Below are 13,780 nucleotides of genomic sequence, written 5' to 3' on the forward strand. Positions count from 1 at the left end.
GTCTGACACCAATTTTTAAAAAAATAAAAATAAAATCCACTTTCACTAGATTTTCTATTAAAAGGTTTTCTCTTGTAAGCTCCGGGGGAATTTCAACAAGATTTTTTTTTTTTCTCAATTACAGATCAGTGTGGAAAAAAACCAAACCCAAAGAAAACAGACCCAGGTCAATCTGGTAAGAATTCAATCTGGTTAGACAAGGCCAGCAAGACACAGCTTGTGCATAGAGTCATGCTTGAGGAGGAATCAAAAGAAATTGCAGACCTGCTCTCTAAAATCTTAGCTGAAAACGTGCACATAAACCAAGAAAAAGCAAATAATTAATAGGTTCTGCGGCCATTCTGGTTTTCATTATCAGTCATCCAAATCTAGCTTCTTGTCTTAGTAAAATTAAACTTTTTTAATCTTGTTTGGGACTTAAAGTGATTTGAGAGTGATGTGAAGAGTTTTCCTTCCCCAGAGCAAAGCAAAGTTGTTCTGGACTTCTCTCAGTGCCTCACACCACCGACATCATGTAGAAGAGTTTGTGTTTGTGAGTTATATCCTTTTGGACATACACTAAAGTGTCCATTTGCCTGAAAAATCTCAGTCAAATAAATTTTAAGGAAAAAAGAAAAAAAAGCTCTTGAAAAAATATTTTCATAATTTAAGCTGTAACTCAGAGAAATTGCTTGAGAGAGTATAACCACAAAGGTCTGTCTCTCACATTTGTTAAATGCTTAGCACAGATAGATAATCTCATGGGCATGATTCTGTAACAATGATAAACCAACAACCTTCCTGACCTCTTTGTGCAGAGAAGCAGGCTGCAGTACCAGAATTTGGAATAAAAATGGTATGAAAACCTTTTAAATAGCAAACAATTGTGCTTCTTTTGGTGAAAAGATTACACAGGGTTCAATAAAAATGCAGGTGAAGATTTTTTTTTTCTTTTGTTTCTTTGGATCGGACCAGACTGTTGGTCAATTACACTGATTTACATTTTCTACCTCCCTGGAACTGCAGCCAGTGCTGACTTGTCTGTCAGAAAAAGAAATGGTCTGCTTTGCAGTTTACTCTGTGCCTTCTATTTAGAAGAAAACCTCACCTCCTCTGTCCTCCTCTCTGTTCTTCTCTCTAGCCACTTCCCTGTGATCAAGAGTCTGACATTTTTGGCAGGAGTTTGTCCTCCTGAGGGTTTTTTTCTGTTTTTTCCCCACCTACAGTATATAGAGCTTGACAGTAACACCAGGTCTGCTTTCTGCCAAGAGGACGAACTGTGCTTTTCACCAGGGAACCTCAGAACAATGCAGGTTTTCATCAAAACAGTAGCAATAATTAACGAAAGATGTATTCTTTCTGTTAACTCTTACCGACAAGAGTCCGTTTTCTTGTCCTGACTCCTCCACAGTCCCCATTACAGGAAGAAAACTTTGACCAGTTGGTAAACTGACAGTCTTCTTGGCAGGGAATCTGGCACGTCTGTGTTAAGGGTGGTAATGGGCCAGAGTATTTAAGGCACTCGCTGATGTCAGCCTGTCCTCCGTCTTGTCTGCGACAAGTAATTGCTGTGAGCAAAAAGGGAAGGAGTTTAATTCAGCAGGGTTTTTTTTTTTTCATGAATGTCTCTATTCAGTTTAGTAAGCCTACAATATTCTACCACAAAATCACACTGAAAGCCCAGAACAGCTATGCAACAACATAGTATTTGCAATCAGTTATGTCTTGAATGAATACATTTGACATTTCTGCCATTTTTTGAGATTCTGTTTAAATTTCTATCAGGAATTACTAGGAAAATAAAAAAACAAACTTAACAGACAACTGCAAATATTATGGCAGAGGGGTTGGAACTCGATGATCGTTAAGGTTCCTTCCAACCTGAACCATTCTATGACTATAAAGGTTGTATCACGTTATCCACACCTGTTATGCCACTTTTCACATTATCATTTTTCCTACAGACATAGCCTGTAACTCAGACATGAAAAAAAATTGCAATGCCATTTTTATAGCTTATACAATATTCAGCTACTTAAGTTGTATCAGCAGCACATATTTTAGAAAAAGGGACAGGCATAAAATTTAGAAAGAAATTTGAGTTCTGGATACCACTTAACCACCCACAACAGTATTGCTGCCTGGTGCTCTTCAGCAATTTTTAGTCTTGAAAAAGGGCTGAAAGACAAAGTCTGTTTGCCAGGGATGGAGTAGCAGCCAAGAGGTGTACAATGTTTTATAACAGCGTAGCCACATCCTGAACAAAAGCTCCTTACTGTTAAGGAAAAAGCAATTTTCTTAAGAAAACTTCAGGTGGCGCAAAAGGAAGAAGTTGGAACATAACAATTTACAAAGAATAGGGCTGTTTCACTAATACAGTCTTTAACAATGCTCTATTATTGTTCTTCGTGGATTTTTTTTAACATGGTTGCTTATCTGTTATTCTAACCCAAGCCTCAGTAAATCTTATTTTATTTCCTTGCCCAAAACTTATTACATAGTAACAAGATTGGAAACTTCTAGCTGTTTGTTTACACAATAGAATCATATTTATGCTTCTTGGCACCTGACAGCACACAGTATATGCAGTATCTCATCATGACTGTGAAAGTAATTTGGGTCACCAATTGTCACAGTAACATTGCATTCAAACACAATACATCATTCTGTACACATATGAGGGAATATCATGTTTTATATTACACTCCACTCCATAATTTAAGCACAGCACTACCATTGTACTGACAATAATTGTTTTATTGGTATGTGAATTGAAAAAAAATGTAAATTTTACTAAGGAAACTATTAAGGCATAATCAAGTTCAACTGTTGGAGGAAAATGGGGTTTGAATGCCAAGTTTCAAAATAAAACAGAAGACTGGCTGTGAGTGACTGTTTCCTCCTGGAAGAAGGAATTGTAAAGGTTTAGGGACCCATGATTTCTGAAAAAACCTTCTGTGTCTAAAAGTTCTAAACTAAATTTCTACCTCACGATGATCGTAGGAAGCTGAACTTGAGAATCCGTGTGGTCTGCTTCAAGCCTTCTAAAACATATCCAAAGGTCCCAAGTGAATAGTTTTTGCCACACGTCTGTGGTAAAACACTTAGAAAGGGAGGGGTGGTTTGTTTTTCCAGAGATGTTAAGCAAACAACTTCCCTGATCCTTGACTGCCCTTTGGCACGGGGCTGCCAGCGCTGTTTGTAATAGGCTCAGTACTGCATTAAGTTGTGCTTATTGGGGGACTGACCAGCTGTACATTGTCTAATACAATTATTCTGTCAAATCCTATTATTATTGGTGTAGTTTACATGAGGAAAGCCTTTTTTCTTTACATATAATTATTAGTGATTCAATGAGCTAACCCAAATCTAAAAATCCCAAAGCAAACCCTCATCTAAAAATTGAAAATCCGTACAACAACTATTTTAAAGATGTGTTAACTGTACCTATTATAGGATTTCTAAAATTGGACAAATATTTTGGAAAAACACAAGTCAAACCAGTATCTTCCAATACAAGCCCAGGTTATGGTTTTGGTTTTATCTCCCTACAGATACTCTCCTCTGTAAATAAGAGGCCTCAATTTCCCCACGGTAAAAACACAGTTCAGACTAGATCTGCCACGTAGAAATTCACAGAGGCCAAACCTAAATCCTCTGTCTTGAATTTGATCTTGGCATGTTCATGCATCAGCAAAACTAATTGCATTATCTTCGCTGTGTTCTCAGGAAAGTACAGGCCCCAGTTTTTAGCAATTAAAACCCTACCAAGCCAAGGGCTAAAAGATGGTCCACTAATTAACTCAAAAACTTTTAATACCCTTCTTCAAAAGTTTCATACCCATTTTAGGTACTGCCTCTCCATCTAGTTCTCTGCTAGGCCATAAATATTGTCCATTGAAGAACATTCTTTCTTTCTAGATAAACAGAGTTTTTCTAAAGCCAATATTCACTCCCTCATCTTTCTTGGTTATTAAACAGTACTCCATGGGCAGATATCCACTCTGTCATGAATATTTTCAGACTCATATTACTGCATCTGATTTACATCAAGCAGACCCAGGTGAGAAGCTCCCCTGAGGATTAGCATTTTGGTTTTTTTGCAGATTAACTGTCAGTTGTACTGTAGCAATCAAAGCAGGAAAACTCCTCATTCTTGAGACCTAAATATTTCACCTTAATAACAACACAAATTAGAGGACAGCTTGGCATACTAAATCAATCCCTGAATCCCAATTTTCACAGTGCCTGTCCATAACTATTTATGCTACTTATAGTTGACAAGATGTGGATGATTCACTCTACATTCCATATTCCTAATGTTATTCTACAGATTCAAGTATCAATCTCAAAGGTTTAAACTCCTTATGACTGCTGAAGAGCAGGTATTTTTCCATTACAGCAGGGATTTTGACAACTGTGTACATTCCATTAATACATTATTTTGGGCAGGTAAATGACTGACTGACTTGATATCTGAAATGCTCTTACTGTTAGTGGAGTTACTTTTTCCACTCACAACCCAATTTGGGCAAACTCACTGCTGCCTCTCTGATCGAACCCATGGTAATTTAAGTATATTCTAAAAAATTCACTGAGATCGATGATTAACGCACTACGCAGAGAAGTGGCTTCAACTACTATAAAGTAATGCAGAGCCAGACTAATTATTTTGCCTATACAACCACGTTATATTTATTACAGACATTAGCAGTAAGTGGAAAGAGCACAGTTCTATCACTGAATTAAGCCCAAGCAATTGTAAAGTGAAAACATAAAGCAGGAGTACGACTAACAGAAAAATCAAATTTAACATGGAAACCATTCACTTGCAAAATTGTTTTGGTATTTAACAATTATTGTCTCCTAAAAGGAAGGTGTGAAATAAACGGCAACCTAAATTTTCTAGACAAGGGACTTTGAGGTAATTAAACTTTATCTGATAGCAGTGTTTCCACCAAGCCACAGGGGACTACAGGCTGATATATTTGTTGCGGGCATAATGAAACACTAAGACTATATTTTAACGAGACTTATGTGTGGTTTTATATCAAAACCTTGCCAGTGTTACCACCATTAGGATACTTCATGAAGATTTCACTGAGATGTAAGATTTCAGTGTCCCCTACGCCTAAAAATTAAAGTATTTTATAAATTAATGTGCTCTATGTCCTTTGTTTTACAACACACTTGTGCTACCTTTTTTTTCAATTGTTAAGTATTTTAACAATAAAAATATTCTGTTTCATTTCTGGAAAGGCAAGAATTATTTCTTCACACTAAATTTTCTTAGGTCTTCTATCAGTGCTACCTAGGCTGTAGTTTCATCTATGTTTATTTCTTTTTCCGTGGGACACAGCAGACTAGAAACTACATGATGAAATGCTTCTAACATGAAGTATCTCAAGCAGGAGCATGCACCAGTAATATCAGGAAAAGATAAGCCTGAGTGTTCTTTGGTTGTCAAAGAGAGTAACAGCATGTTTCTATTAAATGGAGTTGTCTGGAGATTCTGGCTCTTGTTTTGTTAATAAAAAAAACAATTTCTCGTGTAAATACTGCTCTTGAGCACTGTTGTCCAAATTCTTACTCCAGTACAAAAACTGAATCACTGCAGTTCAGTTAAAATAGGAACCAGGCAATAGGGCACTCTCATCTGTTTAGTCTCGATGACTTTAAAATAGTAGTTTATAGCTCCATGAAGGAGCAGCACTCCTTCCTGATTTTGTCTCCTTTCCCCTGTTTTCAAATGAGGGCATGAAACCCCCCCAAAAGCAAATCCCCCTCTGCCACCAGCGATGCCCAGAGAGGGAGGCTGCTCTCCCTGCTTAGCCTCAATGAGAGAAAAGGGCTTTTGAACACGGGTTCTGCCTCCGAGCCTCCCCGCGGCTCCGACAAGCCTCCAAGGCCTCCTCCTGTGCTCAGGGCCATCCCGGGAAGCTTCCTCCCATTCCCCCCCTCCACCCTCTTTCAAATAACTCCACACACACCCCGTGAATGACGAATGGCCAGAGCTCGGGATCGGCTCTTTAATAATGGCCAATTCCCAGTGACATCAAGTGCAGCCAGTCAGATATTTTCTCTGACAGCCAGGTTACTTAAGCTTCTGCTTAAGTTTTATAAATAGCCTTCCTCTTGCTATTACAGAACACGCTGACAGATTTCACAATTTTCATCCCATTCCTCCTAGAAAACTCTGAGGAAGATTTATGGTGGCAAGGACTGCAGGCTGTGCATCCTTTTGCAAATCTCTTTTCGGTCACTGGGATAGCCCTTACCATGTGCATCCATCCAGATACATCATGATGTGATTAGGCTACTGCAGTTTGGGCACTTGAGCTTCTCAGCTGCTACGTGTCCTCTCCACTAGCATTGGGATTCAGTCCAACAAGCTCTGCTCAAATCTGCAGAGCTACTGGCAAAACAAGCCTTTTTAGTAATTAAGTTTCCCAGGCTTTCCTATACAGTCCTGAAGGGATTTGAACTGTATTTCTAAGTTCCTTCAGAAGTCACTGGAGCTGAGGTTTACTGACACGGATTTTTTTAAGATATGAGCATAACATAACACAACACACACATGCCTAAGTTGTTGGCAGTTTTAGGCTTCATACATTGATTTATCTCACTGAGCAGACCACAACTTCAAAGTTATCTATGCGCAAATAAATGTCAGCCTTAAGAATACAAAGTAGTATCTCGGCACATCCTTGCTGGAGCAGGTTCCTCCCATGGTGAGTTTTATAGCCCACAAAATACTAGTAGCCTGGCTTTATCAAGCATTTACTCATTTGTTCTAGTTTTTATATTTTTTTTTTTTTTTTGGTATTTTGTATTTGCCAACACTCTGTGCCTCTCCCTCCTGGGTTTCGGGTCACTCATCAAGACACCTGGTCACTTAGTTTTGTTAATTGAGAAACAGCTTATGAAAATAAAGACAAGATAAATGTTGTTGCAGTAAAATATGGTTTTTCTCTACATTTCTTTTTCCTTGGATGAGAGGTCAAAATAAAATTGCAAACTCCTTGCTGATGCATCCATAACATCCTCTCTTGAGAATTTTGAACAAAAGACAGAAGACTTGTTACTGCAATTCTATGATACGTTCCTGCCCTGCTTATCCACTGCTAAAAGGCATTTTACCAGTGATATGATGGCAAATTTTCATTCATCACAGAAATTTAACACAAGTCATGTTTACAACAATGAATTTGCTGCTCAGGTATTAAATGCCATGTCACTATGCTTAGATTTAGATATAAATCCCTGCCCACCATTTGCATGAATAATTAGCAAGCTTTTTTTCTTTAAAAAATTCTTTTAAAACATCTGTTCTTAAAATCCACCAATGCCTTTTTATTCTCTTTCCTCTGCATTTACTCAAGTCCCAATTTTGTGACTTGTTCATTCAAACTGACACGATTTGTAACAAAACCTTCATCATACAAGACAGCCAGAAACAGAGCTGTCTTTAACAATGAATCACAATTCTAAACTTTATGATTCGCCCAAATATCTATTCTGCCAAGGAAGACCAATGTAATTAAAAAGCTAAAAAATGGAAAGGTAAATAATAAAGCTGTGATATAAAGCAAGGCATGTATACACTCTAGTTACTCATAGACTCTTAAGATCAGACACCTCACCAGCCATTTTAATGATGTCTAACTTCTAGTTTTTCCTTCAGCTTTAATTGTCTTTCTAACTACAAACAGTGCAGGCTATTTTGTTGAAAATATACTGCTAATAATGCGTAGTCAGATGTGCCTTTTCCGTGGTGTACGTTCCTATTCTACTTTATTTAACACATTTGCTGACACGTTAGGTGTTACAGTGTGCGTAGGCAAGCAGATCAGAAATTGGAAACACTAACAGCATTGGCAACACCGGAAAAGAGGGACTGAGAACTGTTCTCACATATAAGAATGCAATTATTTGCTCTACTGAGTCTCAACACAAAGCAAAAGGACAATCCACAGGAAACTAAAGGGCTGAGATTACTTCCATAAGATTATTTTTTCACTTTGTCATGAAAAGTAAATTACCACAAATGAATGAATGTGTGATTTCTGCGTTTGTGAGCGTCAGAAATGTGAGAGATAACACCTTTTCAATTGAAAAAGATGTGCTGCTATGTCTGCATTTTCACAGTATGGTAAATATTTGTACAGAAATCACCAACGGTTAAATGGTCTGTTGAAGATATCTTTAGTCCAGTATCACGTTATAAATGCAGTATCAGAATGTTATACCAAATGGATTTCAAATTTCAGTGTTTAGCATTTCCTGATTTGGGGGCGATTAAAAGGACTTGCACAGTCTTTTCTGTATCTATATCCCAAAATAATCTTTAAATCAATGATTTATATACAGAACTTTTAATAACACATTGTCATGCAAAGTTTTCTACAGCCTGTAGGAACTTTGTTTATGACAAGCCAAGTATGCAGGAGGAAGACAAGAATTAGCAGAAAGAAGGGGCAAACCCTCTTCCAGAGTCTTCCTTCAGAAACTGCTGAAATCTTCCTAATTCTGTCCAGGGTAGAGCTCAGTCAGCCAGCTGCTTACTTTCACTCAGCTTCCCTTCAGTGAGGACCTTACAGTAAATTACACGTAATTTACATTAAAACTGTTTCGCAGGGGACCAAACAAAATAAGATGCACCACTGAAAATTCACACACGGGTATTTTCATGTCAGAATTTAAAATTTGAGAGTGAAAAGGGTACTTGCTAGTGCCACATGTAGGGGATAACCTATATAAAACAAATAAAACACACTATCCATGTTCAAAATGCAATTCTGTGACTGAAACTTCAAACAATAATCTCTAGAATTGCTGAATTTTTTTTCTCCAAAGTGAACGTTACTTTTGTGCAAAAATGCAACTTTTACTTCCAAGTCATATCCATTGTAAAGGTGTTCAAGAAAATAGAAAATATTTTACTTTTCTCAATCTAAAGTAAAGCTGTGCTAATTTATTTAGCTCTTACAGAATAGCAGTTCATAATACTGAGCACAAAAGTAAAAGATATATTAAATGCATTGTATTCAATGTTCAAACTATATTATAATTATATTATAATATAAAGTTATATTCAAATGCTTCTCAGGTATTAAAACACTGAGACGTGATACATAATATACCTGTGTTTGAAACTTATGTTTTATGTTAATTCATAGAATTTATATTAATGGAAAAAATACTGGGCCAAAAAAGACTCTCTTCAATGCCTGTAACTTTCACCACTGCAACAGGCTAGACAATACTTAGATTCATATTTAGATACCTGGATTGAGGCACAAATAATCTTCTGCCTAAAGCATGACAGTTATCCAACTTAAATAACTTTTTCCATGAGTTCTACAACAAAATTTATATGATGGATAGACTTAATAAAAAGCAAGAGCAAACAAAAAATCTCCCCTTTTTAAGAGCTGAGCTCAGAAACATTTGCAGAATTCTACCTAAACCACCCACTTCTTCAAGCTTAGCTGCTCCCGGGGTTCTTAATTAATGATTGCTCATCCTACCAGTTGACTATGTTACACTAGAGAGCTACTTCCATTATATCTGCTTGTCGGAACAAGGCTACTGCTTGAATATATGGTCCTTTGCAAGATGAAACTCTGTGTAGTACCAGAGGGAAATTCTGCCAATCTGTTGTACCAGATTTGAAAACCGTATGCCCAGGAACTCCAAAGTGAGGTATCACACTCTGCGTGTGTGTGTACCGCACGTGATCGAAATTACAGCTTAAAAAAAGGAATGTCTCACAACGTACAAGAATAATAAGAAACCTTTTGCATGCAGTACAGTTAGCTATCTTTCTTTAGTGACTGACTTTGAGGCAAAGTCAAGAGATTTGGGTACGACCGTGCAAGTACAGAAGACAACATTTTATACTGTCTGAGCTCCTACCATCAAAGACACAAATCTTATTTTCTCGGTGTGTAATCTGAATGTATCCTCCAGAGCTGCTAGAAATAGAAAGCATTAGTGATAGACCTTCGAAAGAATTACCACAGCCAGAAGCCTTTTGTATTAGGAGGCAATACCTACAGGTTTCATTTTGAGGTAAGCCCTAAATTGATCTCCTGTAACACTTTATGAGTCGTTGGTAGGAGTTACCAGCTTAATATTTACTCTATGACTTTTTAAAGTATACCATAACCTCCTCTACCACTGCAAGGAAGTTAATGACCAGAATGTTTCACTTTTACAGTTAACAGCGTCCTTGCTCAGGAATTCCACATTCTGCTGAGCCAATGTTGTTTTAATGTATAGAAGCTTGCACTCAGAAAAGGTGAAAGAAAAAAAAACCTTGGAATTCAGGGTTGACCAGTAGTTCAAAGCAATCCAATTACTGTAACACAGTAAGTAGGAACTGCAATTATTTTCATACTGAATTTATTTATTGCACCTAAAAAACTGTCTCCTGACTATGTTAACTCCTGACAGTTAACAGTTCTGTTTAATCCACAAAGCTCTCTGTGAAGGCAGGTGACAGTAAAGCTGGACTGGGATGCTAAAATGATTTGTTATCAAATGGAAATGGTGGAAAAATGTCTGAAGGACTGAGTTCGAAGGGTCAATGGTTTTAAAGTCCAGCCAACAACCGGTTAAACACACTGCAGCTCAGTGGTTAATTCCAGGGCCAATTCTGTTTGGTTAGCATCTTTAACAACCTGTACAGAGAGCATCCTCAGCAACTGGGGACACCACCAGTTTGAGAGGAGCAGTCACTACCTACCTGGAGCATAGGGCTGACAGCCAGAGGACCTTGACAGCCCGGAGAAAGGCATGCAGAAGAGAGAGCCAGATTGCTCTGAGACACATATAGTGAAAGGGTAAGGGGCCACAGACACAACTTGCAGCAAGGGAAATCTCAGCTTAGACATTAGGAAAAAACCAAAGCAGTGCTAGGCTGGAGTTGTTGGATCTCCATCCTGAGAGATGCTCCAAACGTGTTGGGACACGGCCCTGAGCAAACTCCTCTACTATGGGTGGGAGCTCACTTTGAAACTGGCCCTGGTCTAGGTTGGACCAAGGGACCTCCAGAGTCTCCTTCCAACTCAAAATTATTATACAGTTCTATGATTCTAAATTTTCAAACAAACATAGGCAGCTAAAGTCTTTGTTTTCGGTCTAATGGATATACCCATAAACACGTCTTCACATCCTCACCACATGAAAAATGTCACATTTTGACAGGTGAATTTACACCTTTTTCACAAAAAGAAGCATGTAAGGTCAGCCATCGCTTTCGTCTTTTTTTTTTTTTTTTTAGAAACCCCATATTTTCCACAAACACCTCTCCAAACTTGCTTCAGGTAAGGATGGTGAAATAAACTGAACAAACAATACCATAAAATTAGTCACTAATGTGGTATCTGTACTTAAAAATAAATTAATACTGACATTTTTATGAATAAAAAAATTGCCAGATACCTGTTGGTATGCACCCTACCCTACCAGAATTCAGTATTTTCTTTGATCATGCACATAAAGATAGATAAGATTAATGTTAGGTTAAAATGACTAAAATTTTAGGCATTTCCCACACCAGTGCAGCTAAGATTTCTGCAGAATAACATACAAAAAAGGCTCTAACCTCTTGCTTGTAGCCCAGGTCCACACGTCTCATGTGCTCCGGGGCTGTCCTGGCGCACGTACCACGGGACGAGCTGGCACCTGCGCCACTTGTGGGTCTTCCACCTGAAAGAGGGGGCAAGTCATCAGCTCCAGACAATCCTTCTAGACTTGCAGCAATCAAAACAGAGGCAACACAAGTGCGAGATACTATTAGAAACCACCATAAGCTATTGTTTATTATTATTAACTGGTGAGAACTAATTCACAACGAACAGTAACGATCCCATAAACTTTTTCCTCTTTCCTGTGAACGTTTTTTCTCCTTTTAGGATTAGGCCATTGAGAACAGAGGGAAGGAAGGAGGTGGCAGAGAAAGGAACAGAAAGCAAACCATATATTTTCAAGGACACAGGTACATTAACACTACCTAACAAATACATTAACACAAAGCATTAACACACTTATACGATACGTGAGAAAGAAATTTAAAAAAAAATACTATACAAAGTAATAAAATGATTGTTGAACACCCATTTAAGAGAAGACCTCCTTTTATTTATATCTGAGCATGCCCAGGCTATTTTCCAGTCAACAAAATGACATAATAAAATTTAAAAAGTGGACTTACAGAAGTGACACTAACATCTCATAAAAACAGAGTACATGAACACTACCTAACAAATACATTAACACAAAGCATTAACACACTTATACGATACGTGAGAAAGAAATTTAAAAAAAAATACTATACAAAGTAATAAAATGATTGTTGAACACCCATTTAAGAGAAGACCTCCTTTGCTGTGGATTTATATCTGAGCATGCCCAAGGTATTTTCCAGTCAACAAAATGACATAATAAATATTTATATCTGAGCATGCCCAGGCTATTTTCCAGTCAACAAAATGACATAATAAAATTTAAAAAGTGGACTTACAGAAGTGACACTAACATCTCATAAAAACAGGGCAGACCTATTAAATAAGGATGAGGTTTAAATATTAGCACACCCTCTCTTTCTCACTTTCAACAAGGTTTTTTGAGGCAGTACAAGTTGAAAAATCTCGTTGGAGCTGTCTCTGACGTAGACTACCTGTAGCTATAGCAGACAGGAGAAGCTTCACATTCTTTTTCCTCAAACAAGGAGTCCGGGCATTCCCGGCCCCCGTTGGCGGGGAGCTGGATGATGACTCGATGACGGGACTGTTTCTTCACTGTGACACCTCCTGCAAAGAGAAGAAGAGCTTGTTTCTCCTACCACTACATAGGGATGAAAGTAATGAGGGGAAAAATAAGATTTAACATAACAGGTATTAGATTTTGCTATAATTTGCTATAATAATGACATGTTATTTTGTCCGTAAGCAGGAAATTAAGCCTAATAGATAAAATACTTTAATCTCAGCTAAAGGCCAGGAAGCAGAACTAAACAGAAAGGGACAGTAGCAATACTGTGCAAATGAACATACAGCTGAAGTGAACACACAGTTCAAGTGAAAAAAAAAATTAAACCAGCTCAGTCTGCTGCTACACTTCACAGTTTCAAAGTGTAAATTGGCCCTAATCATCTGCAAGCAAAACCAGAAATAGAAATTAATGGGAAGAATTTATTTTATTTCACATTTTTTCCATTCTGTAAATGACTCAATCAGCAAATGTGCTTGCCTTTTGCTTATCTCCACAGCCAGGAATATAACAAAATTTAATTTACAGTCATGTTTCTCTCCAGGCCAGGCTTTAATTCTGCTCGCCATACCCTCATTTCCCACATGGGACTAGCATTACCCTATCTAGATACAGAACAAATATTTCCTAGAGAGTATGCCTCACATTTAAATGTGAAGCTTTATTTCCCATTCTGGAATTAATTTACAGTTTACAGTTTTTAATTATTACAGTCATTCATTATTAATGATAAACAGTAAGTAGTTCCTGTAGGAATTTTGATTCCAGTCATCTTCAGATATCAGTTGTTCAGGCAGAAAATGAAAAGCCACAAATCTATATTAATTCCATAGCAATACCTAATACACAAATATTGTTAGGTAAAAATCCTGGGTGTTGGGGGTTTTTTGGTTGGTTTTTTTTGTTTAGTTGGTTTTTTTGCTGGTTGCTTTTTTTTTTTCCTCTTTTTTTTTTTTTTTTTTATTTTCCAGAGGGCTGTAGCACTCCCATTTGGCTGACTGGGTTGGGATCTGGTTTTTTTGCT

The 13,780-nt window shown here is 37.5% G+C and overlaps 1 protein-coding gene across 1 annotated transcript in view; it reads right to left on the minus strand.

Moving 5' to 3' along the window:
* Positions 1–13,780, minus strand: part of THSD7A (thrombospondin type 1 domain containing 7A) — a 133,303-nt gene that overhangs the window by 48,112 nt on the left and 71,411 nt on the right. Inside the window, exons 12-14 of the mRNA XM_014940238.1 lie at positions 12,665–12,797; positions 11,591–11,694; positions 1,353–1,547 (exon numbers count right to left, since the gene is read on the minus strand). Coding sequence (XP_014795724.1) covers positions 1,353–1,547; positions 11,591–11,694; positions 12,665–12,797 — 432 coding nt within the window. The remainder of the gene's footprint in view (positions 1–1,352; positions 1,548–11,590; positions 11,695–12,664; positions 12,798–13,780) is intronic.

The sequence above is a fragment of the Calidris pugnax genome, unplaced genomic scaffold (assembly GCF_001431845.1).
Source record: "Calidris pugnax isolate Ruff unplaced genomic scaffold, ASM143184v1 scaffold76, whole genome shotgun sequence".
Classification (NCBI taxonomy): domain Eukaryota; kingdom Metazoa; phylum Chordata; class Aves; order Charadriiformes; family Scolopacidae; genus Calidris; species Calidris pugnax.